The 25,716-nt window shown below is 53.1% G+C and overlaps 8 protein-coding genes across 8 annotated transcripts; 4 read left to right on the top strand and 4 right to left on the bottom strand.

Annotated features, from left to right (window-relative positions):
* Positions 1-179: 179 nt before the first annotated feature.
* AYL99_04265 (hypothetical protein) lies at positions 180-1,669 on the top strand (the record flags this gene model as incomplete). Its single annotated transcript, XM_018835779.1, has 2 exons — positions 180-209; positions 302-1,669. The coding sequence occupies 2 exons, from the start codon at positions 180-182 to the stop codon at positions 1,667-1,669; spliced, it is 1,398 nt and encodes a 465-aa protein (XP_018695429.1).
* Positions 1,670-1,855: 186 nt separating this feature from the next.
* AYL99_04266 (hypothetical protein) lies at positions 1,856-2,429 on the bottom strand (the record flags this gene model as incomplete). Its single annotated transcript, XM_018835780.1, has 2 exons — positions 1,856-2,359; positions 2,421-2,429. The coding sequence occupies 2 exons, from the start codon at positions 2,427-2,429 to the stop codon at positions 1,856-1,858; spliced, it is 513 nt and encodes a 170-aa protein (XP_018695430.1).
* A 626-nt stretch (positions 2,430-3,055) lies between these two features.
* On the top strand, positions 3,056-5,542 carry AYL99_04267 (hypothetical protein; the record flags this gene model as incomplete). Its single annotated transcript, XM_018835781.1, has 2 exons — positions 3,056-5,407; positions 5,462-5,542. 2 exons carry the CDS (start codon positions 3,056-3,058, stop codon positions 5,540-5,542), a joined length of 2,433 nt encoding a protein of 810 aa, XP_018695431.1.
* A 1,883-nt stretch (positions 5,543-7,425) lies between these two features.
* On the bottom strand, positions 7,426-12,325 carry AYL99_04268 (hypothetical protein; the record flags this gene model as incomplete). Its single annotated transcript, XM_018835782.1, has 2 exons — positions 7,426-12,136; positions 12,183-12,325. 2 exons carry the CDS (start codon positions 12,323-12,325, stop codon positions 7,426-7,428), a joined length of 4,854 nt encoding a protein of 1,617 aa, XP_018695432.1.
* A 993-nt stretch (positions 12,326-13,318) lies between these two features.
* Positions 13,319-18,217, bottom strand: AYL99_04269 (hypothetical protein; the record flags this gene model as incomplete). The annotated part of the gene is made up of 1 exon (XM_018835783.1): positions 13,319-18,217. The coding sequence occupies one exon, from the start codon at positions 18,215-18,217 to the stop codon at positions 13,319-13,321; it is 4,899 nt and encodes a 1,632-aa protein (XP_018695433.1).
* Positions 18,218-19,038: 821 nt separating this feature from the next.
* On the top strand, positions 19,039-20,265 carry AYL99_04270 (hypothetical protein; the record flags this gene model as incomplete). The annotated part of the gene is made up of 2 exons (XM_018835784.1): positions 19,039-19,094; positions 19,176-20,265. The coding sequence occupies 2 exons, from the start codon at positions 19,039-19,041 to the stop codon at positions 20,263-20,265; spliced, it is 1,146 nt and encodes a 381-aa protein (XP_018695434.1).
* A 565-nt stretch (positions 20,266-20,830) lies between these two features.
* On the bottom strand, positions 20,831-22,117 carry AYL99_04271 (hypothetical protein; the record flags this gene model as incomplete). The annotated part of the gene is made up of 1 exon (XM_018835785.1): positions 20,831-22,117. The coding sequence occupies one exon, from the start codon at positions 22,115-22,117 to the stop codon at positions 20,831-20,833; it is 1,287 nt and encodes a 428-aa protein (XP_018695435.1).
* Positions 22,118-23,503: 1,386 nt separating this feature from the next.
* On the top strand, positions 23,504-25,396 carry AYL99_04272 (dihydroxy-acid dehydratase; the record flags this gene model as incomplete). Its single annotated transcript, XM_018835786.1, has 1 exon — positions 23,504-25,396. One exon carries the CDS (start codon positions 23,504-23,506, stop codon positions 25,394-25,396), a length of 1,893 nt encoding a protein of 630 aa, XP_018695436.1.
* Positions 25,397-25,716: the final 320 nt, after the last annotated feature.

A 25,716-nucleotide genomic window follows, 5' to 3' on the forward strand; every position in this document is an offset into this window, starting at 1 on the left:
CCGAGCAAAGGGCAAAGTGTGGGGTAATAACATCATTGCTCAATCGCTCACCGAGGGACGATCTCAACCATTCCACCTTCATCCATGCTTCCTAGTGTCTTGTCTTTCTCTTCGTCACACTCGGTCAACTTGTTCCTCGTCATCAACAATATGGTGCAGACAGGCTCTACACAGTGACCATGGCGAACTTTGTGTACAATAGCCAACTCGTACGTCCGCTCTATACAGGGCTTTCTCCCGCCTCATTCTGTCTGTCCATTTACACGATGCCATGGGCTAATTCATGTGATTCCCGCTACAGGACGCCTTTGAACTCTTCCATCTGGTCCAAGAAGAGGATGTTGTTCGCTCGTCTGCACGACCACCGAGGTCCCATGCCCTGGAGGCTCTAGGCCACGCCCTCTCGGGCTCCTTCGGCGCTGCCATCTCCAATGCCGCGCTCTACCCCGTTGACCTCATCATAACGCGCCTCCAGATACAGCGCCAACTCCGCAAAGACCAGTCGCGGCCTGCCCAGGAGGAATATAAAGGCTTCTTTGATGGACTCCAGAAGATCTACCACAAAGAAGGGGGAATAGCAGGATTATACACGGGCCTGCTGCAGGATACCGGCAAGACCATCGTGGATTCTTTCTTGTTCTTTTTGCTATACTCGTTCTTGAGGGATCGGCGGATCGCTAAACACGCAAGGCTGAATGGCGGCAAGAAAGTCAGTCTGCCTGCGTTAGAAGAGTTGGGTGTTGGATTCGTTGCGGGGAGTTTCACGAAGTTGGCAACAACCCCGATTGCGAATATAGTCACACGGAAGCAAGCGGCGGCGTTGCTGACGGCGTCGGAGGCAGGCGAACAAACAAGGACGCCCACCGCGCGACAAATCGCCCGAGACATCCTCTCGGAGAAAGGTGCTCTTGGGTTCTGGTCCGGCTATTCGGCGAGTTTAGTCCTCACGCTCAATCCGACACTCACTTTCTTTCTGTTTGAAACGCTCAAGAAGGTTCTCCTTCGCAGAGAGTCACGTCACAATCCACCACCGAGCCTCACATTTCTGCTATCCGCCATCAGCAAAGCTTGTGCCTCTTCAATTACATACCCTTTTAGCCTGGCGAAAACTCGCCTGCAAGCCGGCGGTGCGTCGTCGAAAAAAGAGGAGCAGGACGAAAAAGAAGTCATCAGCGAAGATTTCAAACATGAAGAAACTCGGAAAGCCGCCCGAGCCACAATCTTCAGCACCGTCCTCACCATTGCGCAGACGGAAGGTATCAGCGCCCTTTACGAGGGCTTACATGTTGAGGTACTGAGGGCCTTCTTCTCCCATGGAATCACCATGCTGGTGAAGCAGATCATCCAACGCTTCCTCGTCAAAGCCTACTACCTCGTGTCCATCGTTCTCGGACGTTACAAGAAGCGCCGCGAGGCAAGTGCAAAGCGCCTTGCAGAAAAAGCCAAAGCCAGTGTCGAATACTACAATCTCGCAATGGCACGGGCGTCCGAGAAGATTGAGGCGGCGGCCGAGAAAGTCAAGGAAAGTGTCGGAACGAAAGCAAATGAGACGGCGGAATTTGTGGGAGAGTACGTGGAAGAGGATGACGAGCTCGGGGAGAAATGGAAGGAGCTGTATGGGACGGTGGGATTGGCCCGATGGTTCGACAAGTCGAGTGACGAGAGGTGAGAATTGCAGAAGGACTCCCTAGTCGGTGAATGGATGGCGGAACAGCATTCCAGAGCAACATGTAACGGCAGTAAATTGGTGGATGGATTGGCGCACACGGAGCGGTGGGATGGAAACATGTGCGCACACAGGTTTTGGCAGATGCTGTTCCAGGCTTAAAACATTCCTTTTCTTTTCGTTCCTTGTCTAGCGATACTTGACTTTTTGTCCTCTTTTCTCTATTTTTGTCTGCCTCTTGCTGTGTGCCATGTCATCACCCTCTGCACCTCCTCCAGCCAGTCCTCCCAGCATGCCCTTGACACCCCTGGCAGCCCCAGCAATGCAATATACGGCATATGCAGGAACGACCAAGTAGAGCCACCATGCGCGATTCCCAAAGATCAGGACTACAATGAGGTTAATCCAGGTCCAGTACAGGATGTCCCACATGAACTCGGTGAGGCCTTTTGCGTCGAGATCCTCTCCCGCCTTCTTCAACTCGCCGTTGGCGTGGTAGGTCGGACGGGCGAGGACGTCTAGGTATACTTCAATAAGTAAACCTGGAGCGCTGAACAGGAGATAACGCCATAAGGATAGAGAGCGGCGAATCGTGAATTTCAAGAAGAGGAACAGTATATGGATCGAGAGGGTTATGAGGTGGGTTTGGCGGAGGCGGGCAGTATTGCGAGTGGCGAGGGTTTTGGCAGCTTTCTAGTCGGAAGGCACAGTCAGAGAGATACATCAGGACATCAACGAGAGGACGGCCACTCACCTGAGCCATGATTGAGTAGTAAATGAGCCAGTGAGGTGGCAGGAGGTTGGGAGAGACGTGCTCGTGCTCAATATGTGTGGCAGGCGACGGGAGCTGGCAGAACACAGAAGAACACAATCCCTACTGGCCTGCAGTAGGTCTTGCACCGTGCAAGACTCGAGAAAACCGGAAAGGTCGACAGACTAATCTGGTGTTGACAGTAGTAGAGAAAGAAGCCTGTGACTGGCAGTTGAAAGAGGTTGTGCACTTCCCCGCCGCAGCCACAATGGACTCTCGGTTTCCAGCCACAGCTTTTGCCTCACGATTCTGCTGCTGCGCTGCAAACAGAAACACTGAACAACAACACTAACCGCCCGCATCGCATTTTATTCTATTGATACTCACCCACCCCCCGTCATCTGCACTTCATCCTCCCTTATACGTTGCTTCTGCTGGCCTTGAGCACTCACTGCCTTCCATGCATTAATCGACCACCCTCTGCCGCGCCTTTCACGGATGGGTGGCGCATTTGTTTCAGTCACAGCAGCCTCCCGGGGGGTTTGATTCCATGACCTCTCGACCGCGTCTTCATCCCCGCAACAACATCCTTCAGCTTGTCTCGGGTCGATCGACTCGTCACCTCGCCTCATTCCATCATGGCTCCTACACAACAACCTCACGTTGCGGCTCAGCTCCGCCAACTTATCTACTATCACCTGGACAACAACCTGCTCAAGAACGCCCTCTTCCTTGCTTCCCGTCTCGTCGCCTATGAACCTCGCTCCCCCGAAGCGGCCTACTTGCTCGCATCCTGTCAATTGCAATCAGGGTTCCTGAAGGCTGCATGGGACACTTCACGCGCCGCCGCCGTGAAAGGTACCCACTTGGGATGCAGTTACATTTTCGCTCAGTCTTCTCTCGAGCTCGGTCGGATTGTCGAAGGTCTCACGGCCTTGGAAATGTGCAAACACCTCTGGCAGAACAGAAACACGTGGGGTCAGCACAACGAGTCGAGACGCCAGCATCTTCCTGATGCCGCGGCCATCCTATGCCTCAAAGGCAAGCTCTGGAAGGCACATAAAAATCTGAACCAGGCTGTCGAGTGTTGGGCGGCGTCTCTGAAACTGAACCCGTTCATGTGGGATGCCTTCACCGAGTTATGCGATTCAGGCGCGAAGATTAGTGTGCCGAATATCTACAAGCTGAATAATGAGATGGTAGCGGCCGCGCATTCAGCACAACAGCAGAGCGTAAGGGTTGAGAACGTACCGGCCGAGAAGGGAGCACCATCAGATCCATTTGTCTCGACACAAAAGTCAAGTCTGCAGCAACAATCGGGCAACTCAGTGCTATGGGAAAAGCTCAATGGAAGCAAAATGAGCGTCAACACGGTCAGCACGATTTTGGATGAGGAGGGTCTTGCTACTTCCTCAACAGAGGCCGAAGCGGAAGGTGTCCTTCACGGCGCGCCACTCAACAACCAATTTCACGAACCACCGCCGGCCCCAGTCAGAAAAGCCAAGGCCTTGACGGAAACACAGACAGATCCCCCTCCTAGGTGGAAGTCAGGATCTACTCGGATAAGGGCAAAAGCAAAAGGTTCATCGGATGATTCTACTACCGTCTTACAAGATCCCCCTCCGCAGCCACTACCGGCAGCACCGTCTAAGAGAACGGTCTCGGGCCAGCTTGCGCCAACGTCGTCTCATGCTGCTCCCTCAAGCATTGCCGAAGGAACGAGAAGAAGCAATCGACTGCTCAACACCACCAGACCACCCAGTGCGACCAGCACGGCTGGGAGCAAGATTTCGTCTCTGGCGAATACGCTCGGTCTACGAGAAGGACGGGATATCAGAAAAGCGAAGGCCCCAGCCCCGAAGGGCAGGACAGCAAACACATCGACCGTGGGCAGAGTCGTGAGCGGGAATAGAACGAGGACCGGATCGTCAGATCAAATGGATGTGGACACGAAAGAACAGAAAAATATGCCGAACGCCAACGCAGCTCCTCCAGTACCGCCTCTCCCAAACCACAAAACACGAGCACCGTCGACCGCGGATAGAGAAATCGAAGCACTCCAGACGCTCTTAGACCTGTGCGGGAGAATTGCTTCTGCTCAGCTCTGCCTGTCCAATTATGACTGTCAAACCGCCATCCAGGTATTGAATGCCCTTCCTTCGTCACAACGTGAAACGCCTTATGTCCTCAGTCAAATTGCCAAAGCGTACTACGAACAGGCCTCGTACACCGAGGCAGAGAAATTCTTCATCCGCGTGCATCAACTCGCCCCCAATCGTCTCGAAGACATGGAAGTCTACTCCACCGTTCTCTGGCACTTGAAATCAGAGATTGAACTTGCCTACCTGGCGCATGAGCTCATCGAAATTGACCGATTATCCCCTCAAGCGTGGTGCGCGATCGGGAATTCCTTTTCTCTCCAGCGCGAACATGAACAGGCGCTGAAATGCTTCAAGCGCTCGACCCAACTCGACTCACAATTCGCGTACGGATTCACGCTCCAGGGTCACGAATACATCGCCAATGAGGAATATGAGAAAGCACTGGAAGCCTACCGAGCCGCCATCGCCGCAGATGGCAGACATTACAATGCATGGTATGGGTTAGGAAAGGTTTACGAGAAACTGGGCAAGTGGAATATTGCGGAGCAGCATTACCGAACGGCAGCCAGGATCAATCCCACCAACGCCGTGTTAATCTGCTGTATCGGCCTGGTTCTCGAAAAACAGAAACATCCCGAAGACGCCCTACTTATGTACACTCGCGCATGCAGCCTGGCGCCTCAGTCGGCCTTGAGTCGATTCAAGAAGGCAAGATGTTTGATGAGCCTAGGGCGTCCGAGGGAAGCGCTTGTCGAACTGATGATCTTGAGGGATGTGGTACCGGATGAGGCGAATGTGTGGTTCTTGATGGGACGGCTATACAAGACCTTGAGAGACAAAGGTAATGCGGTGAGGGCCTTTACGATGGCGCTAAACCTGGATCCAAAGGTAAGGGTTTGCACTTTTTTCGCGTGGCTCAAGGGTGACTAACATGGAACTCAGGCCGCTCAGTTCATCAAAGACGCAATGGAGAGTCTGGATGATGATGACGACGACGACGATGAGGATGAAGACATGGAGTGATGATGATCCTGATACTTCTTTCTCTTTCCACATACGCTCCATCTGCTTCCGGAGGGCGATTACTCATCGTCACCCTCGGCCTTGTTCATGTTTTCCCAACAACGTCCCGATCATTATTCGGACTAATATCGTCCATGTTAGCGCGACGAGCGCTGATCACATGTTGGGTACTACCATCTTAATGTGTTTTTTTTTTCGGATCCTCCACGAATGCACGCATCCAGTGGAATAGAAGGAGGTTGGATTGAAGATGCCACGACACTTTTGTGGATACAAAGAAGCAAAGAAAAGGGAATTGACAATGAAAAACGACTCCAGCTCTCGCTCGCAGAGAGAGAGTTATACCCTCGAAAGCAGGCTCTGGAATTCTTCTTTGCTTTCAGGCGTTCTGATGCGGAAAGTCCGTCCCTGGGCACCTTTCCGACTTTATTGCATGGACTGGAAGGGCGTGTATTTGGCTTGTGCTTTCTGCATGGGCCGGCGGAGCACACGCATGTGTACTGCAATGGGTTGAGCGCATTCTTCGGAGCTGTATTTTTGCGGTTACGGGCTATCAGCCTTGGAAGCTCGAGCGTCTTGTTGCACCTGACGGAGTCGACGATGAACATGGGGCCTGAGCACGGGACGGCACGGCACGGCACAGGCATGGTTTGGTTTGGTTTGGTTTGGCATGGCATGGCATGAATTAGCATAGCGACACACGGTTTACAGTCACGGTTGACAGTTCGTCAGAGACACGGATATGGACACACAACACGCACGAGAGCAGCAAAACGCATGGAGTTCTCTCGCCGCTGAAACGCTCTACGGATGTCCGTCCATATGGATGAGCCCCGGTGTACCTCTGGTACCTACAGACCTATTTACTCCGTTCCTCCATCGATATCGATCGATTGATCAATCAATCAATAATATTATTGTAATTGTCCTAAATGAACGAACACGCAACCAGGACTGTATACGAGGTACAGATTTGTCTATACCGTAGATGGGAAGTGGTAGTAGTTGGTAGTAAGCAACAAGAAAATGGAGCAATTTTTCTTCTAGTCGGTATACATGTACTGTAGCTGCAAAACTAACTAGATCCCAGGCAAGCCAGCCAGCCAAGGAAGACTATTATTGAATGAATAGTATTTCGGGGGGAAAAAAACCAGCCAAACAGCAAGCAAGCCAGACAGCAAGCAATAGTCATCATACCACGATTACATACGTACATACGCACATACCATACAAACATACATAAATACACATATACAACAGACAGCCAGATAGCCAGACAGACAGACAGAGGGAGGAAGGAAAAAGGTGGTGGTATCATTCATTGGGCAATAGCAACGCCCGAAAACAACAATGTCATCTCCCATCCATCCACGCATGCCGTCTGAGTGAGAGTCCAACACCAACACCAGCCAAACCAGCGATAGAGAGGCCGTGACTTGGTTTGACAAAGACGCCGGGAGGGGAAGGGGCAGGGCAAGAGATATGACCCCAGCTGATGGTCGCTGAATCAATGACAATCAATGGAGACAGACACACAGAGCAGACAGACAGAGTTGTCAACTGTTCTCTCTGCCTCTCCTTCTGCCCTCGCATCAGCTCCAGCGTGGGTTCGAGTGGCTCAACGAGCTAGCTCCCTTTGAACATTGCTTGTCGGACTCGATCGAGCTTCTGGGAGGGCGATGGGGTTTGATTTGTGCAGATAAATAGGTACTTTTAAAAAGGGTCTGATCGAGGATTAGAGGGAGGCAGACAGGGAGAAAACCTCGCGCCCTCGTCCTTCACATCGCTTCATCATCAAGTCGTTGTTCATCCATGCCTCTCCTGCCATGCACTTGAACATGCTCGTGACCCCCTTGCGACTCTCCGCTCACTCACTAATCTGCTCACAACTCGTCCTTCACATACTTGGTCGCGCTGCTCGCCGTCTCACTCACTGCGCTGGCGATGCTCTCCACACTTTCGCTCACGGCACTCGCCGCCCCGGCCGCGCCGTCACTGACTTCATTTGCCATGGCGGCGATCCTGCTGCTGGCACTGCTCGCGGCTTCGAGGATCTGTGAATTGATGCTCTCCATGTAGCTCTGTTCAGGCCCATAGATGGCCTCGGAAACCATGGCGGTGAGGCTCTCGACACCATCGCTGGCTGCAGAAGCTGCCGCCGCCCCATTCTCGGAAACGATGGACGATGCCCATGCGTATGTGTCAGCCGCAGCGCTGGTCAAAGATTCAACTGTACCCGTGGGCGTGCCGTAGATAGCAACGCTTACGGCATCCTGCGCACTCTTGGCCAAGTCTGCAAATGAGGACGATGCAGCTTCCGCGTAGCCGACGGGGGTACCGTAGATTGCTTCACTAACTGCCGCGCTGGCCGAGGAGTAGCTGTCGGCGACGGCGGAAGTTGCTTGTTCGATGGTTCCCTTTTGTGTGCCATAAATCTGTGCACTTGCTGCGTCGACAGCAGCATTCAGCTGTCCCGTCACGGAATCCAGAATGGAAGAGACCTCAGGGGGAGGGGTGAAATAAGATGATGCAACGGACGAGACAGAAGAAGCCATGGACGATGCCGAGTCGTAAGCTTCGCTCGCCAGACTCGAAGCTGAGCTGTAGCCCGTATAGTAGGCGGAGCTGAGGCGACTCATGACCGATTCGGTGAAATCGGGCTCCTTGCCCACGATCAGCTCCGAGACATAGGATTGGATAATGACGTATTTATCGTTCGCAAAGTCCGTGGCCTGGGCAGAATATTCTCCAGCTTGGGAAGCAAAATCTTCATAGAAGGGCTTGGGAGTGCCATAGATTTGTTCGCTAGCTTTGGCGACGAGAGCTTGCCAGTTCTCAGATGCCACGCTGGAGATTGATTGAACGGAGCCGGTTGGAGGACCGTAGACGGCCGTACTTGCCGCGTAGCTAGCCGCAGCGAGAGATGAAGAAGCGGCAGCGATGGCAGCATCATACTGCGAAGAGATAGAATTCATAACACTCTGCGCCGGGGATGTCTCCTCCGTGCCCATAGCGGAGGAGGCCGAGTCCAGCAACGCGGACATTTGAGAAGCGGCCGCTGAGGATGCTGCTCCGTAATGAGACGACGCTGCATCCAGAACACTTTGATAGTATGGGGCGGGCGTGCCGTAAATGGCGGTGCTCGCCGCATAGCTGGCTGCGGAGAGAGATGAAGAGGCGGCAGAAATGGCCCCATCATATTGTGACGAGATAGAATCAAGAATGCTCTGTGCTGGAGAGGTCTCTTCCTTACCAAGGGCAGAGGACGCTGACTCGAGCAGTTCTGACATATGAGAAGCGGCTGCGGAGGAGGCAATCTCGTACTGTGACGACGCCGCATCCAAAGCGGTCTGATAGAATGGCGCAGGAGTGCCGTAGACAGCAGTGCTTGCAGCATGTGATGCCGAAGACAGCGATGATGAGGCTGCGTCAACAGCACTTGAATAAGCCGCCACAGCTTCGTCCCAGAGGCTCTGAACAGTTGTACCCGAGGCAGATCTGAACGAGTCCAAGCTGGAAGCGGCTGCTGATGAGGCCTCCGAATATTGCGAAGCGGCTGCGTCGAGGAAGCTTTGGTATGCAGGCACCGGCGTTCCATAAACTCCAAACGAAATAGCGCTTGACATGCTACTCAACACGGGTGTTGGCGTCCCATAAATTGCGCTGGAAGCCGCCGCAACAAAGTCATCGTACTGCTCGTGCGCCAATCCAACAGCGGCATAGTAGTTCTTCCTTGCTTCTTGGAGATATCTTGCACGAGCCGGTGTGGGAGTGGCTCCAACAGCAGCCTTCGCCTTCGAGTATTGAGCCGAAGCGGCGGCCAGAGAGTCTTGCAGTATTGACGATGCCATCGACGACACAGATTCAAGGGGTTTAGTCTCTGGAAGCACACTCGAGGCCGAACTTCGAGCAGATTCGAGTCTGTCACTCGCGGCAGCCACGGCACCAGAATAGGCCGACTCAATCGAAGAGAACATTTGCTCATGAATAGGTTTCGGAGTGCCGGATATCTGTTGAGAAGCAATCGATTTTGCGGCGTGGTAATTATCTTCCGCTCTGCTGATAGCCTCGCTGTAGAGGGAGCTGGCCTTGTGAAGCAATGACTCCGTGACAGGGGTTGGCGTACCAAAGATGATTGAGCTCGCAGCAGCCACAGCTTGCTCATACTTTTCAGACGCGACTCCTGCGACGCTTTCAGCCGTGCCAGTAGGGGTACCATACAAGATATTGGAAGCTGCAGCTAAAGCGCTGGCATACTGCTCACTCGCCACAGATGTGATGCTTTCTACTGTGCCTTGAGGTGTTCCGAACATGGCTTCAGATACCGCGCGAGTAACCTCTGCATAGCGATCGCCTGCTTGGTTGATCACGCTCTGGACACTCTCGGAGAATGTCGACTCGTTGTTGTCAAATATGTCATCCAGAATAGGTACAGAGCCCTTCACCTCTGCGGCCATAGCGCCTGCAAAGACTTTTGCTGCTCTCGTGCTTGCTGAATCTACGGCGGCGGAGGCGGAGGAGAGTTCATCTGATGAGGGTGAAGCGATGAATTCCACCGTCGATGATGTCGAGCTCGCCGACTCCATCACGTCTTCCGTGAAGTCTGAGCCCGTCTCCGAGGCGTCAGAAAGGATGAACTCGGCAGTCCCAGGGACACTTCCAATGACGGCCGAAGATGCAGAATCATACACATCTCCAGCCGTGGCGCTAATATCAGACTCAAGTGACCCAACAGGCTCCACGATAGAAGAGTCCAAAATGGAGGAGACGGACGAAAGTGCGTCATCTGCAGCTTCATCAACTTTGGACGTCACAGACTCGATGGCGCCGGTAGTGGTGCCCACGACTGCAGAGGATGCAGACGAGACCGCCTCGGTAGCAGCGGCACTCCCTTCTGCGAGAATAGAGCTGACGGACTCCGCCGCTGCTGAGGGTGCGTCTCGAAGCTCAGCAACCAGACTAGAAGCTGCTGAAACAGCTTCTGCGGGCATACTTCGAGTCTCGAAATCATCTGAGGAATCGCGGGCTTTCAGCTTCCACTGAGCAACGCTTTTGAGCCTCACCAGTTCTTTTGCGGCATCTTCAGTAATTGCCATGCTTTCTTCCAGGATTTGTCGTGCCGTGGCAATTGCTTCTTCCGCCTCTGGGCTCTTCATGGCAACGTCTTTGACCTCAGTTTTCCATTCGTCGAGCGTCTTCCGGACCTCATGGAACTTCTCCCAATGTTTGTAGGTGACTCCTTCCATCCAGGCCCAGCGCATTCCAACTTCTTGGAGCCCGATGTCCTTTATTCCATCCAAGACCTCCAGAGTGGACGCGGAGGCGGCTTCCAGTCTCTGTATCAAGCCTTGCTCAAAGTTCCTAGACCAGTCACGGACATTCCGGGCGCGTTCCTTTATCTCAGTGCCTGAGGATCGGATGGACCCGAGAATATCTTCTGCCGCCTTTTTCACTGTCTGTGCACTCGCATCGGCAGGAAGGGAAGCGACAGTTGACTTTATTTTCGATTTGACCTTCTCCAACTCATTTTCCGCCGTCTTCTCCAAAGCTTTGGCCAATCCTCGACCGACTCCGTCAATGTCGCTCGTGACAAGACTACCGACGATGGAGATGACCCGCTCGCGAAGGTCATCGCTACCCTTATCTGCCGCCACAGCAAATTTCTTTTGCCAGCTTCGAAGATCCTCTGTGATTTGTTCTTCTGTAGCATGTTCAATTGGCCGTTTCACTCGTTCTTGAAGAGTCGATTGAGCTTGTTGGGACGTGGTCGTAGTAGAGGACTCTGCTTCATCTTCCGACTCAAACATAGCATACACATCATCCAGGATGCCGGTGGTTGCGGTTGAAGTCGCAGAGGCCGTGAAGGTCGACTGGGTGCTATCTACCTCATCCATGGCGGCCTTCAACTGGCGGCTCTCTCGATACTTGGCAATCCTCTCATTGATCATGACCAGCTGAGGCCTAACGTTGTCGCTGTAAAGACCCTTCACAAAGGGCCAGAAAGTGCCGTCCATGAAAATAACCAGGTCTGACCAAGCATGTCGCAGAACAGGATACGCGGTGTTCAGTGCAAAGTCTTGACAGAAATTGTATGCTTTGTGGAGATGTGGCTGGGTGTATTCCATTGCCGGAAGAAGATGCTGTCGGTATACTTGATAGACCTGATCCCGTGCCGGGGTGTAGTAAGGACCAGCCAACGCCACAACCTGGTCAACATGAGGTCCTACATGCTTCTCATAGAACCTGACAGCATTTCCCCGAGCGAGATTGACCTGAGGCATAATAGTTTTGTCCCATTGCGCTTGAGAGTAGGCCTTCGCAGCATCGAACTGCGGAGCGGCATATTTCTCATAGTTGACCACGGCAATTTTGGTCGCAGGCCGCACCACGCGGCTATTCACTAGGTGTGCATATGGCTCGGCTTTGGTAACGTACGGAGCTGCATATTCATCGTAATATGGTTGCAGATGAGGTTGGATGTATTCCTTTGCGGAAAGGTATGGTCCACATATTCGCGGAGAGGTATCGGTGAGGGCAGTCCGAGTAGAGGGACAGCTGAACAGGATTGTGAAGAGGCAGTACCATATGGCAAGCCTACAGGACGGTCAGAGATGTTTTCGATGAGTAAGTTGCGACATACCTTGCTGAGTTGTTGAATAGCCAGGAGGTCCAGCTCCTGCGGTAACGCTGGTGAGCAGGTCGCCGTGCAGGCGGACCTACAGCGTGCCCATTGGGCCTGTCTTTGACACTCTCTATAGGTCTTCCATTCTCAACCACTGCCATCGCAGCTGATGTACCCTGGAGGATTGCTCCTCGCTCCCGCCTAAGGTGCAGTGTGTGCTGCCAACTTTTTCCAGAGCACAGATACACTTTGGACAACCCGGTGGAGGAAGTGTACTACTCAAATGCCGATGTTCAAACGGAACAATGCAGCAGGGAGAGTGGACGCAGACAGGAGGAGTGGAAAGAGATGTAGATTCCAGAGCAAATCTGGTGGTGTGATTAATGATGGCCGAGGACGAGTGGTGGACGGGATGAGCAGGTAAGTGGTAGCTGAATTCCCGTTGTTCGAAAATTGTGGAGGATGTCTGGAGTGAGGAGACTGTGAAGCTTGGAGGCGTGGTTCGGGGTTCAAGCGTCAAACTTGCGAGGCACAAGTTGCAGCCAGTGCGTCACCCGGCACCAAAATGGCATAAAACCTGCGACACGGACCGTAGCAGCTCGGTGGCAGCCAGTCACTGCCAGGAAGAGTCAAGTAGGGGTGGCCAACCCCTAAGGACCAAGGGACCAAGGAGGAGGTGTTTGTGATAAGCAAGAGATTAAGCTGTCAGATCGACAGTTGTATCATCGATGAGAATTGATTCTTGGTGAATGATGTCAACTCTGCACATGCTCAGTTCAATGACAACCAACGGAACGGCTCAGTGGTGGATGGGATGGTGGATTGTGTGGATTGTGGGATACTGTGGCTTTTTGCCTGCGGGCCCCATCGCGTCACAATCACGGACTGCATAGCCCACCGTAGTTGCACCGGACCGACATGTGCCCCATCGTACTGCCACGTTACGACATTGCCACTTGCTTCTGGAACTAATATTGTAGGTATTGTTTGCTGTCAGTACCTGTCTGTGTCTTTGGAACACAGGGACTGCACCCTTTGACTGAGATGCCTGTCTGATGTGACATGCTTGATCCGCCATGTCCGCCTATCTCTATACCAAATCATGACTCATGTCCACGTCCTTATCATGCAATACCTGGAAAGCCATCGCATCCTCAAAAAGCGCGCTCCTTGCCTTTCCGTTTCGACACAGCCTCCCTTCTCCCTCTTGGCTTCGGTTCTTGGAAGTTATGTAACCTCTCGCCGATCAGGTATACCTCGTCCCTAATCTTGACCCTCCAATTCTCCAGTTTCTTCCTCAAGTACAGGAAGCCTATATAGTTGACCATCATGTACAAGAAAGCCGGGTAAGCAAAACGGTACAGCCGAAGTCGCTTTCCGATGTCGGAAATCTGGAGGATGGTGATGATCGTTCGCATGCAGACGAGAGGTGCGATGAGGAGTGTAATACAGATAATGATAGCAGGAAGAACGAAAGCCCGGGATGCGAGAGGAACGTCGGCGCGGAAAATTCCGTTGCGGACGATCCCCACGAGAGCCCTGGCAGGTCGCACAGTTGGTGGGAGGACGTGAGCCAGGATGCGGAAGGTCAAGCGTAGAAAAGCGAGACCAATCGTCCAGGACTGGAGTATGAAGATTGTAGGAGGCGGAAAAGGCCTGGTGGTCGCCGTTCCTGGAGAGGGTGTTGCGGCTGAGGACGAAGACGGTGAAGAGTCGTGGATGAGCTTTTGACGATTAAGAAGTTCGAGCAAGTCGAAGAGTGGAATGTGAATGTACAGCTCCATGATCAGAGAAAGAGTGAACGGAAGAATTATGGCAGTGAAAACCCCGAGGTACGTCAGGCCAAGGACGTGGAGCGTTGTGGCGAGGAACTGCTTTCCAGACCAGTTGAACTTCTGTTGCAGGTAGTCTCGAGCGGGCCGGGCGTAGGCAACACCGTAACCGATCGCTGCGAAGATGTGTATGCCAACAGTGAAAGCATACAGATCGTTTGGCGGAGGTGTTGATTGCGAGAGGAGTCGGATCAATTTGCGACCGAGTACCAGGGGTCCCACAGTGAGGGCGACACCAGTCGAGGCTGCAAAGAGCCACAATAGGACCACGAAGGCCGCAATCCGAGCTTTGAAGTTCGGAGGAAGGTAGACCTTGGTGAACTGGGGATTTTTCTTGCCATGTGGCGCATAGTGTAACTCTGGTGAGCCATCTAGCCTCTCGTTGTCTTCTGTAACTTCGAGAAACACTGCGCGGCCTTTCGCGATGCGCACAGAGTCAGATGCAGGCGCTCGCACATAGCGTCCATCACGCTTCGGTTCTGCAACATTGTCTTTGGTGAATAGGCTCCAGGGAAAACCTTTCGGGTGACTGAAGGTTTCTTCTTTGCGCTCTTCCCCAAAGAGAAAATTAGTCAATCTCAAGTACCTGGCACATCCTCGAAACCACCACTGATACATTGCGGAGATCTTTTTCGACGGCTCGGCCCTGCGCAAGGCGAACGGAAGGAGGAAATTGTAAAAGACAATGTCGACAGGAAACGACAGCCTGGGTTCCGAGGTCGACCATTGAATCGGTAGAACGCCGCCGAACCAGTCTATCGACCATACCACGCCACCCAAGCAGACAATGACCAAGCCACCGTAAACCAACGCCGAGAACGCAATTTTGCCCAGTTGTGCCGGTACAGGCCGTTCTAGGACATCGCGCACCGGATGAAATGTCGGGTCGTCGGGGTCTCGAATAAAATACAGGACTCCTTTTCGCATGATCCTCCGGCATATTGATACAAAAAGGGCGAAGTGAAACATGTAACAGGTTCCGATGAACCAATGTATAAAAATCCCAGTGAAAGGATTTTGCATGAGGAAAGCAATGCGGCTCGCAGCGGTGGCCTTGGCAAACAGGGGAAGCAGTGCCATATCCAAGAGCAGTCCACAGTACAAAGGAAAGACCAGCATTTCAATTCCGATGATGACGATGACTTTCATCACACCACCTGCTTGCCGTAAGGAATCCGCAAAATAGCCGTCGACCCTCTCGCCATCTTTCAGGCCAAGGACGAGATGAGCAATCTCAAGAAACACGACTCCCGCAATGGCGAAGAAAGCATAACCGAGCAGAATCGTGAGGATCCGGTCTTCTGTACCCCACTGAATCAGAGAAGTATCCATACCATCTCCATTGCTAGATGGCGAGGCACCTAGATCCGTAACCAGGGACCGGAAGTGGTTGGTCACATATTCACCGAGCTGAGGGATCTTTCCAAGTAGTTGAGGAACAGATCTCAAGGTATACCAGAAGGAGGTCAACAGGGCGCTGGAGTCCTGGCGGTCCATTGTCAACATCGTTTGGCCCTGCATTAAGGTGGAGCTGATCCACTGGACGGCTGTATGTAGGGAGGTCTTGAAAGAGATGAGTGCTCGATGCGACTGCATTGAAAATGTTGGCAAATCCGGCCGCAAGCTGAGGATCGCAGCGGAGAGTGTCCTTTCCAAGCGGAGACCACTCTTTTGACTCAAGTCGAGGCTAAAGCCTTCCAGCGTAGCAGTGTCAAGGATGCCGCCAAGACGAGGCATGACTAGAGACATCGTAGCTTTTATGATTTTGATAGGTTGGTTCAGGAGGAAACCGGCAAGTCCTGCCACGAAGAAAATGATATCGACCACAATATCCGCAGTCCGTGACAATACGAATAACGGGGCTTTCACCAGCATGCTGGTAGGACTTGAGAGGAACAACAATGCAATCTTCCCCCAGATGTAGGGACACCAGACACTCGCCGACAAGGTCACCGATATGAGGAAGAAGGAAAAGATGACATTCTGAACCATGCCAAAAATGGGACCTTCCATACCAAGGAGTTCCAGGATGCCATCAAGGTCTTCTGCATCGTCCGGGTTAGGTTCGTTGAGGTCGACGCCGAATAGCATGTTGGGCTCCCTGGGTTCTGCGGGTGCAGCAGCAGGTGGTGCGTCAATGGCTGCAGGAGGCAGCGGCCCCGGTGCAGCATCTCGGTTGTGGACCGGTACGAATGGCGCTTCTGCGTTGACGTCTTCCACGATGCGTTCCTCGTCTTGATCCTCTGCGCGTACGGGATCGCCAGGCTCCGCACGAAGCCGGTCATTAGCCTCAAAATCGATGTGCCACAGCCACTGTGATAGTTTTCCCCATATTGTCGTATCTTCTAGCACATCCTCATCGATGGGCGTATGGACCTCTTCCGGTTGCGTCCGACCTGCACCGTCAACAGGAGCTTCCTGGTCTTCGCCACCAGGTAAGCTTTCCCTTGGTAGAGGAAGTTGATCGGCATCATTGGACTCTGGTGTGGGTATGACTGGCTCGTCTGAATCAGACCCCTGTCCATCAAAATTCGGGTCTAGGAGCCCGTTTGTTGCATCATCAACTACATCTGACGCCCCGGTGAACGACATTCTTCGGCTGGATGCGTCCGCTGATTCAGATTCTTCTTGCCCAATTAGCTGATGCTCTGAAAATTGCATTCGTCCTGCTCCGGACATCTCAGAAATATTCCCAGGAAACAGGTAATGTTCCATCTCAATGGGGGATTCATCGCCAACAATCGTGTTAACGAGCTGTCGACTTGGAGGTACTATAGGCAGGTAGTGATTAGCTTCAGTATCGTCGGCGCTGTGTCTTCTGAATGGCTGATTCCAAGGTTCATTGGCCGCCACGTCCTGGTTCGCAAAAGTTTCCCAGACGGCACTCTGCTCCTGAACTGCGTCAGGAATTGCTGATGCGCTATGCGATCTAGCCATCAGAACCGGTCTCTCAAAGTCATGTTCCGATCCACTGCCCACGGTATCGTCCGACAGAGCCGACAGAGTCCGTGGACGTGGATCCTCTGGAGGGGTTTGTGCAGCAAAACGCTCAAAAGCCATTTCATCTGCCATATTATCACCAAACTGGGGAATGCGCTGTCGGTGGGCAGGTAGTCTCATCGGAGCTATCTCATCGGCATGTAATTGTGCTGCGAGCTGCTCAATAGCAGCTATTTCATTTGCGGCATTCTCGCCAGCGCGGGCAATGCGCGGCAGGTTAGGACGTACTCGTAGTCTTCCCTCATCAGCCTCAGCATTTTCATCCGGGTCGGGCATGTTCAGGATGGGTTGTTGGTTGATGACCCATTCTCGGATTAGAAACACGAGGATGAATGCCGCAACCAGCAAGACACAGATTAATTGGCCTTCGATCACATCAATGGTGATGTGGTTGACCATGGGAGAAGTCGACCATGTCGCTATAAATTGAACGTCGGATAGCATTGATGGAGGCCTCGTGGCTGACGGAGACACTTCCGAAACGGGATTCTGGCCATGCCCAGGCGTATCAATTTGTCTCAAACGTGGGATGAAGATGGATAGAAAGAAGCGAAGTATCTTTCCAAACATGCTTTGACCAAGAAACAGTCGCGCAATGTCAGCCAAGGAAATCTGGATCGGAGGAAACACTAAGTTTATCTTCTCCAGCTGTTCGATAATAGTGGAATTCACGGAGGCGGCAAGTGAGGCTTCAGACCCGAAGACGGCACCGGTTATGTTTGAAGATCGGTCGGATGTGGCTTGCAGGTTGGGCTCGTCCACCCAGTTTCCGTCAGCGAGCCAGAATAAACCTCTCCATATCTGTCGGATGCACCAAGGCAAGCAACAAGTCCAGATAATGCCCACCAGCAAGTAGCGTGACCAGCGAGCACACTCAGCGGCTCCATGGCGAACCAGTTGACGGAGAAAGAGGGGAAACGGGAGTTTGGCAGGCATCGACCGGTCGTAGAGTTTGGTGAATCGAAACGAAGTCTTGCATAACTCGCAGTATTTTTTCTGGGAATGTGAGAGCCATTCCATGAGGCATTCTTGGTGGACGAATTTGATACTGCCAGAGCACTTGCACGGATAATATAGAGGCTGCGTGCTGGTGCCTTCACCACGGCAGATACGACAGTAGTCCTGTCCCTCTTCATTGCCCGCAGTACCGGTAGAGGTTCTGCGAGTGGCAGCACGAGCTAAGGTGTTGTGTGGTCTTTCTTCGAACGGATCGGGAGGCATCTTGTCTGACACAGACGGAAGTACGGTTTGGAGGGTGTTCCACGATTTGCATATCGGCAAGGCGATGAACTCAAGCCATCGTAGGGCGGAGGTGAGGAGGAGAAAGGAAATGACAGTCCTAAGGTTTCACTGTCTTTGTTTTGGGTGCGTGTTAGGAGAGAAGAGTCCCTATCTTTCCAAGGGTAACAAATAGCAGATGAAATGGACAAAACGTCTGGGGTGCGGCGCAGTCTGGTGGGCAGCATTAACTAGTGCCCAGGTGGTCGTTACTTCTGATGATGTCGGTTGCTTGACGGAGAGGTCACGTGGCCTCCATTCTGCCACGGTGGAGCATTCCCTCACTCCTGCCTGCGCTGATCCGATCTGTCGAGCTGTGTAGGCTTCACCCTTCTTCACTCATCATTGCTCTATTCCCAGTCAATATCCACTTCGGTGACACTAAGCAAGGACTCCCAGAGGGTATGCAGCAGGTGAGCCAGAAGGGCCTTGGTGCTAATGATTGGCCAACCGGCTTTCCCCGTCTGCCACCTGGGTGGCCTTGCTGCTCCCTTGCAGCACTTCTACCCGCACTGTGTTCTCTCTCTCACGCGCAACTTACGAGAGTCAGGGATGAAAGTCGAGTCTGAGCGTGCAGCTCATCGCATGCTATCCATCAGACAAAGATATACCTTTGACAGTTCAGATCCCGGTTGAAACTCCCGATCAGGCTTTCAGAAGCCCCGTTTGCAGACGGCCTCCTTTTTCCTAGCATTGCATACTACTTGAACAGTATAGTTTTCGAGTGTGATGGTTGATCGAGTCTTGCCAAAGCGGCGGAAAGCATGGCACTCCAAGGCCCGGACTGGATGCAAAACCTGCAAAGCCCGCCATGTGAAATGTACCGAAGAGAAACCACAGTGTCTCCGGTATCGTCAACTACCCTCCCTTGAACAGGTCCACAGGCTAATCAGATCCGCAGTTGCATTCTTGCAGGTAAAATATGTGGCGGTTATGCAGACAACCCGAAACCCTGGATATTTGACCCTTGGAGCGACCGTGCCGATCGTCGTTGCGAGAATCATGCTCCGACTGCTTTCTGCGGAGAACCTATATCCATTGTGCGGCTCTCCGACGACGTGTTGACTTCGCCCTACAAGACACGCGAAGCTCGAGCTGCTTTGGAATTCTGGCTACGGCTGACCACTCCAGCGGGTACCGACTGTCCGGCCGATGTAATTCGAAACACTCTCGGGTCTTATATTCCACAAGCGGCGTGGAATCTGGATATTGTAAGGCACAGTTTACTCTCTGCTGCATCCACAGCCCTAGTTCTGGAAGCTCGAGCTGCGAACATGAGCCAGGAGCTCCAGTCAACATTGTCGAAACAGTCCGTCATTCAGATGCATATGGCCATACAAGCCATCCTCAAAGAGAGACAACCGGCGTTATCCACCGTACTGGCCGCGTTGCTGATCGCCATCGTATGTGCCTGGACCGGACGCTGGGAGGAATTCAATCGACACATCTATTACTGTCGTGACCTAGGGCGTGACGTACGTATGAAGGGCGAATACGTGGAGGGAGACCTCTTGACTTCTATCGAAACCATGCACCTTGTTCTACAACCGTTCCCACCAATGTCGGCCACGACGAGGAAAGCTCGAATGGTATATGCAATCTCGGTCGTTACCTCGGCCAAGGCCTGGATCGATGGGCTCCTGGCCAAGCTTGAGCAGCTCTCTGCATATGAGGCACTGAAGGTTGCATTACGGGCCTACCGCATGAGAATGAAGTGGACGTTGTGGCGGTGGCAGAAGTTTTACTGTCCGGGCACAGAGAAAGCCAACCCGGTCAGCGTCGCAGGATCGCCGTTTGGTCCAGCAGTAGCGCACATGGAGCAGTATCTACAAGACGACTCCGACTTCAATTTGTCCTTGTTCACGACACAGGTAACGCTCGGCTTCAAGTTGACGCTGCTTTATGGTGCCAGTGGGGATGCTCAGAGAATGCGGGATACGGCCACCGCTTGCCACGCTCCAGTGCTGACGCTGGCTTCAACTCGCCCATGAAATGGACTATATCGTCAGCAAGGTGGAGACATGACATCCTGCCTTCTTACATGTCGAATTAGATCACGCAAGGCCAGGGAGAAAAGGGCCCTCCTCTTTAAAATTACTGGGACTGATAGGACGATATCTTCTAGACCCCCCTGAGAAATGGCTGTGGCAGTCGTAATGATATTGAAAATCCTATCACCCGCGTTGCAATTTAGATGATCTGAAAGGCCAAATACGCCTTGTTCACATCATGTCGATGACAGCTTCCGTCGAACCGGTCTATAATATGGGGTGCAAGTCGTGCCATTGTAACCAATTGATCAATCTATCCTTCGACCAGTCCTTTCCTCATTTGTCGGGAACCGCAAAACTCGATGAGTGTATAACATTTGGTGCGAGGTTTGTTAGTGTCGTTCCCAGTCTCCTTGTCCTCCGTTATCTGTGTCTCTTCCCCCACGCAACTCATTTCCCAAGCTTAGCTTTCTCCGCGGCCGATTCCAGACAATGCGAGAAAGAGAGAGAGAGAGAGAGAGAGAGAGAGAGGCCGCAGGCAGAAGCAGAGTTCTGACTGTACGCCTCAAGCACCCCAGCTGCCCCTCCATGCGGCCTCCAGTTCGGACTCCTCGCCAGCTAACTTTCTTTTCTTCCTCGCAATGCCATCCCTCATGCATTCGGCCACGTCCTCGGCGCTGGTGCCTCTTTTGCGATGCTCGACGCGTTCTTTGCCCAGCATCGTGTCGTTCGCGACCAGGTTGTACACCTCGGCGATGCCATCGAACACGGCCGCGGCTGCATGCTTGCCGTTGCTGTCTGGGGATTGATGGCCGTGGTGGTTGTCGTGGCCGTTACCGTTACTGTGGCCGTTGGAGGAGAGAACGGCGCTCGTGAAACCACCTTCCTCCGTGAAAGTCTCGTTGATCTGACGCATTTCCTCCACCCAGCGGTACGCCTTGGGCGGCATGCTCACCAGGCCCCCCTGGGCGAATGCGAGCAGTTGCGGGCTGAATTCCTGTAAGTGGGCCTGTAATTCCTTGAGCACGCCGCACGTGTGTGCGGTGGTGAAGGATAAGATGGACAGTGCCGTCATGCCCTTCGTCAGGGAGGCGAAGCAGGACTTCAAGGCCGAGGCCGTGCCGATCTGGGGGCCGAGAATCTTCATGTTTAACAGGTCGATGAACGCCGGAGTCAGGAGCTCGGCATGCTTGGGCCCGGAGATGACGACCGACGGCTTTTTCCAGCTGTGGTCCTGTCTGAGTGATGGAGGACCCCCAATGATGCCGCCGTCGAGGAAGTCAATCGGGATGGGGTCGAGTTCGGGCTCAGATTCCCTTCTCGGGTGGAATGAGAAGGTGCGGGAGATGGACGCTCTTCGGGGCGATGCAGGAGACGCGGGCGTCGAGAACATGGCGGCGATGGATCGGGCGCTTTTGGGGCTGATGGCGTTCAAGTCGATGTACGTTAGACTTGGAGCCTGCGACACCGCTGCGGTGCCTCGTCGCTCACTGCGCCGCTTGATGGCGGTCTGCGAGCGACAGGCTTCGAGCGCCCTTCGGGCCGTGGCGATGGCATCGCGAGGCGGCACAATGCTCAGGATGATGTCGGCTTCGGCCACGAGTTGTTCATCCGACTCCAAGGTGGTGATCTGCGAGGACTTGATGCGGTCAAGGGTATGCTGGCTTGATGGCCGCTCAGCAAAGAGTTCAATGTCATCTGGATGGAGATCTGGAGCCACTTGCCTTCTGCCCTTGGCGACCGTGTAGACCGTGTGATCGTGATGACGAAGCAGGCGGGCAACCCCCATGCCCATGTCGCCGATGGAAAGGATACCTACGGTGGGGGTGATCTGCGTCGACGAGGTCGCCATATTTCTGCGGAGCGGCAAGGGATGAATAGGGGAGAACAAAACTCGAATGCGACAGGCGAGGAGTCGGGGGATGTCCATGAGGTAAAGTCGTGGTAAGAAACGCGGCGCCTGACTCTATCAGAGACCAGGACTGGTTTAGGCGGAATCCCACATATTCGTCCCACCGATTACAGCTATTCCCGTCCAGGGCCACACCCCGAACTGGCGAGCCTGAAGGAGCATTCGGATGTATCAAAAGCCATCAATCACCACCACTGTAGGGTATAGAGCCTATGACGTAGGTGGGGAAGATCAAGTCTAATACCCCGCCATCGCACACACACACTGACCAAAAAAAATTCTCTAAACGAGAAAAAAAAAGAGGTTTTCCTTGGGAATTGAGCCGCTTGATGGATGTTAGTTGAATGTCACACTTTATTTGAAGCAGGTTACTCACAAGGCGGGACTCGAACCCGCAACCTTGAGGTTGGTCTTTGCTAAGAGCCACACGCTCTACCGATTCTGAGGAGGACGTTAGAAGGCTGATCAGAGGCGGCAAGGGCCTGGAAACAGGAACTTACGAGCTACTGTAGAGATTGTCAGAAACTGATGAGGTGGTTGAGTTGGTATGACTTACCCCCGGCAGTGCTGGGTGATTGTTGAAGGAAAGTCTTGTATTATAAATTATATACCCTTATTTTCGCACTGTGGAGAGGGATTCGATGGGCTTGAGTCATGGGCACAAAGTTACGGTGCCACCAGGCAGGCTACTCTACCACTGCTACTACGTTAGTGACAAACTTTCGCACACTACTCTGCAGAACAGCAGGCGGGTGTTCCCTCTCAAACAACCCATATATTTGGTTACTTGGTACCAAGATTTAGATTTCTTCATTCTGAGAAAAGAATTTTATCCCTTCCTGGTGACCAATGTATGTCCTGGGAGGTCTACAATACTCCGAATACTCCTGTATACAAGCTCACAACCTTGGCCTGGATTCTACATGAGGTAGCGGTGGAAAATCCATCTATATGGGAACATGGCAAACGAAGCAGTACAATTCTGGGGGCAACGGCAGTTCCGAGCCGTCGGAAAGACATGTTCAGGGCTCGCGACCGCGACATCTTCCTCGTCACGGAACGGAAGGGACAAACCCCAATTCTATCAAAGATCCAATACTTTGCTCTCCACCCTCGTCGGTGATATTTGTCCCGAGAGGGTCAAATAGCCGGCCTTCCTCCGACTCTGGCTTGCGCGACTGCAATTTCTCCAATAGTGTGCAACCTGATGACCATCAGGAAGCGAATGTTTTCTCCTCCATTCGCGCGGTCTTGAGACCTCAAAGCCCACGTTCCTGGGACCAGAGTCAAGTGTTACAAGTGAAGTGACAGATTCCTTCGGCGATCATGGCGAGTAACCACACGTCGACAGCCGCAGTGCAGAACGGCGACGGTGGTAGCTCGATATCTAAGGACTATGATCTATCCCAGCCCATTACCTCGACGTCCGGGCTTCGCTCCGGCCTCACTTCATATGGCGACGCTCATTTCTCACTGTTTCTTAGAAAAGTCTTCATCAAAGCCTTAGGGTATTCGGACTCGGCACTGTCTTCGCCCATCATCGGCGTCATCAACACCTACTCCTCATTCAATCCTTGTCATTCTAATGTCCCCCAACTCATCGAATCGGTCAAGCGAGGGGTATTGGCATCCGGAGGGTTACCTGTCGATTTCCCGACGATCAGTATCCATGAGAGCTTTGCCAGCCCGACCAGCATGTATCTGAGGAATCTGATGAGTATGGACACGGAGGAAATGATCAAGGCTCAGCCGGTAGATGCTGTGGTCATGATAGGTGGATGTGACAAAACAGTCCCAGCCCAGTTGATGGGCGGCATCTCTGCAAATAAACCCGTCATTCCTCTCATCACAGGCCCAATGATGCCCGGCTCAGTGGAAGGGGTCAGGGTAGGAGCTTGCACGGACTGCCGAAGCTATTGGGCACGGTACCGAGCTGGCGCCGTGGACCTGGAGGACATCATGTCCGTCAATGAGGAACTGGCACCCACAGGAGGCACATGCGGCGTGATGGGCACCGCGTCGACTATGGCTTGCATCACGGCAGGCCTGGGACTGCTTGAACTTAAATCTGGTGCCACCGCCGCCGCTGTGAGCTCGGCCAGACTGAGAGTCGCTGAGCAGGCAGGTCGTAATGCAGTGGCCATGCTCAAGAAGGAAGGAATGCGACCACAAGATCTTCTTACACGGGAGAGCTTTCTCAACGCCATTATCGTTCTCCAAGCCATTGGTGGGAGCACGAATGCTGTGGTGCATCTGCTGGCCATTATCAACCGACACCCGAAAGTGGCTGGCACTATTGACCTCAATACGTTTGACGAGATTGGCAGGAAGACGCCGTTGCTGGTTGACCTAAAGCCCAGCGGTGACAATTACATGACAGACTTCCACAACGCAGGTGGCATGTTGGCACTGATGCATACACTAAGGCCATTGTTACACCTCGGTGCAAGGACTTACTCTGGTCAGACCCTGGGCGAGCTTCTCGACACCACTCCCTTCAAGTCGTTCCAATACTCCAGGCAGATTGTTCGGTCTCTTGAAGATCCACTCTACCCTAGCTCGAGTTTGGTGGTCTTGCATGGCAACATCTGCCCACAAGGGGCTGTCATGAAAGCCTCTGCCTCAAAGGATCGGAAGCTCTTGCACCACCGTGGCTCGGCCTGCGTGTTCGAAAATACTGCAGACATGAGCCAACGTATCGACTCCCCAGATCTGGAAGTTGATGCGAACTCGGTATTGATCCTCAAGAGTATTGGTCCGGTCGGCAACCCGGGAATGCCCGAGGCTGGACTGATCCCTATCCCTCAAAAGCTGGGGAAACAAGGCGTGACCGACATGTTGCGGATCAGTGATGGGCGAATGAGCGGCACTGCTGGTGGCACAATCATATTGCATATATCACCAGAGTCCGCGGACCTTGACTCGGTCTTTGGTATTGTACAGACGGGTGATAAGATCATTTGCGACATCGAGAAGAGGAAACTACTGCTGGACGTAGAAGACCAGGAGATCGCTAGACGTATTGCTGATCGCAAAGCGCGGTCCCAGGTCGCCTCCTCTTCTGGACCTACTGACGGACAAATGTCTAACAACTCAGAACCTTGGGTGGAGAGAGCTGGCCGGAGAGGTTATCGAGGCCTCTACGAGCGGGAGGTCAACCAAGCACACCTTGGCTGCGACTTTGGCTTCCTTACAGCCCAAGGTCCGTTAGGCCATTGATGTTGCTCTATCCACTATTTACCATACTGGGTGTTTGTGAAATTACTTGCCACTGCCACGGCGACAGCGCGGACAACCTCTGCGATAACCACGAATGGGTTATGTACAGCTCCAAGTCGACCTGGAGCAGGAAGCTGACCTTCGAGGCTTTCCGACTCTTTATGAAGCGTATTCTTTGTCGTGCTCACTGCTCATTGACCTGTCGTGTTCCTTATTGGACAGTGCTACGTAAAGCATTTGGAGTCAACCCACCAAGCCTTTTACCTTAACAGGTAACTGCTGGCTCGAATCGGATGGCACCTAATGCGTGCCAGTCAAGG

The sequence above is a fragment of the Fonsecaea erecta genome (genome assembly GCF_001651985.1).
Source record: "Fonsecaea erecta strain CBS 125763 chromosome Unknown Scaff3, whole genome shotgun sequence".
Taxonomy (NCBI): domain Eukaryota; kingdom Fungi; phylum Ascomycota; class Eurotiomycetes; order Chaetothyriales; family Herpotrichiellaceae; genus Fonsecaea; species Fonsecaea erecta.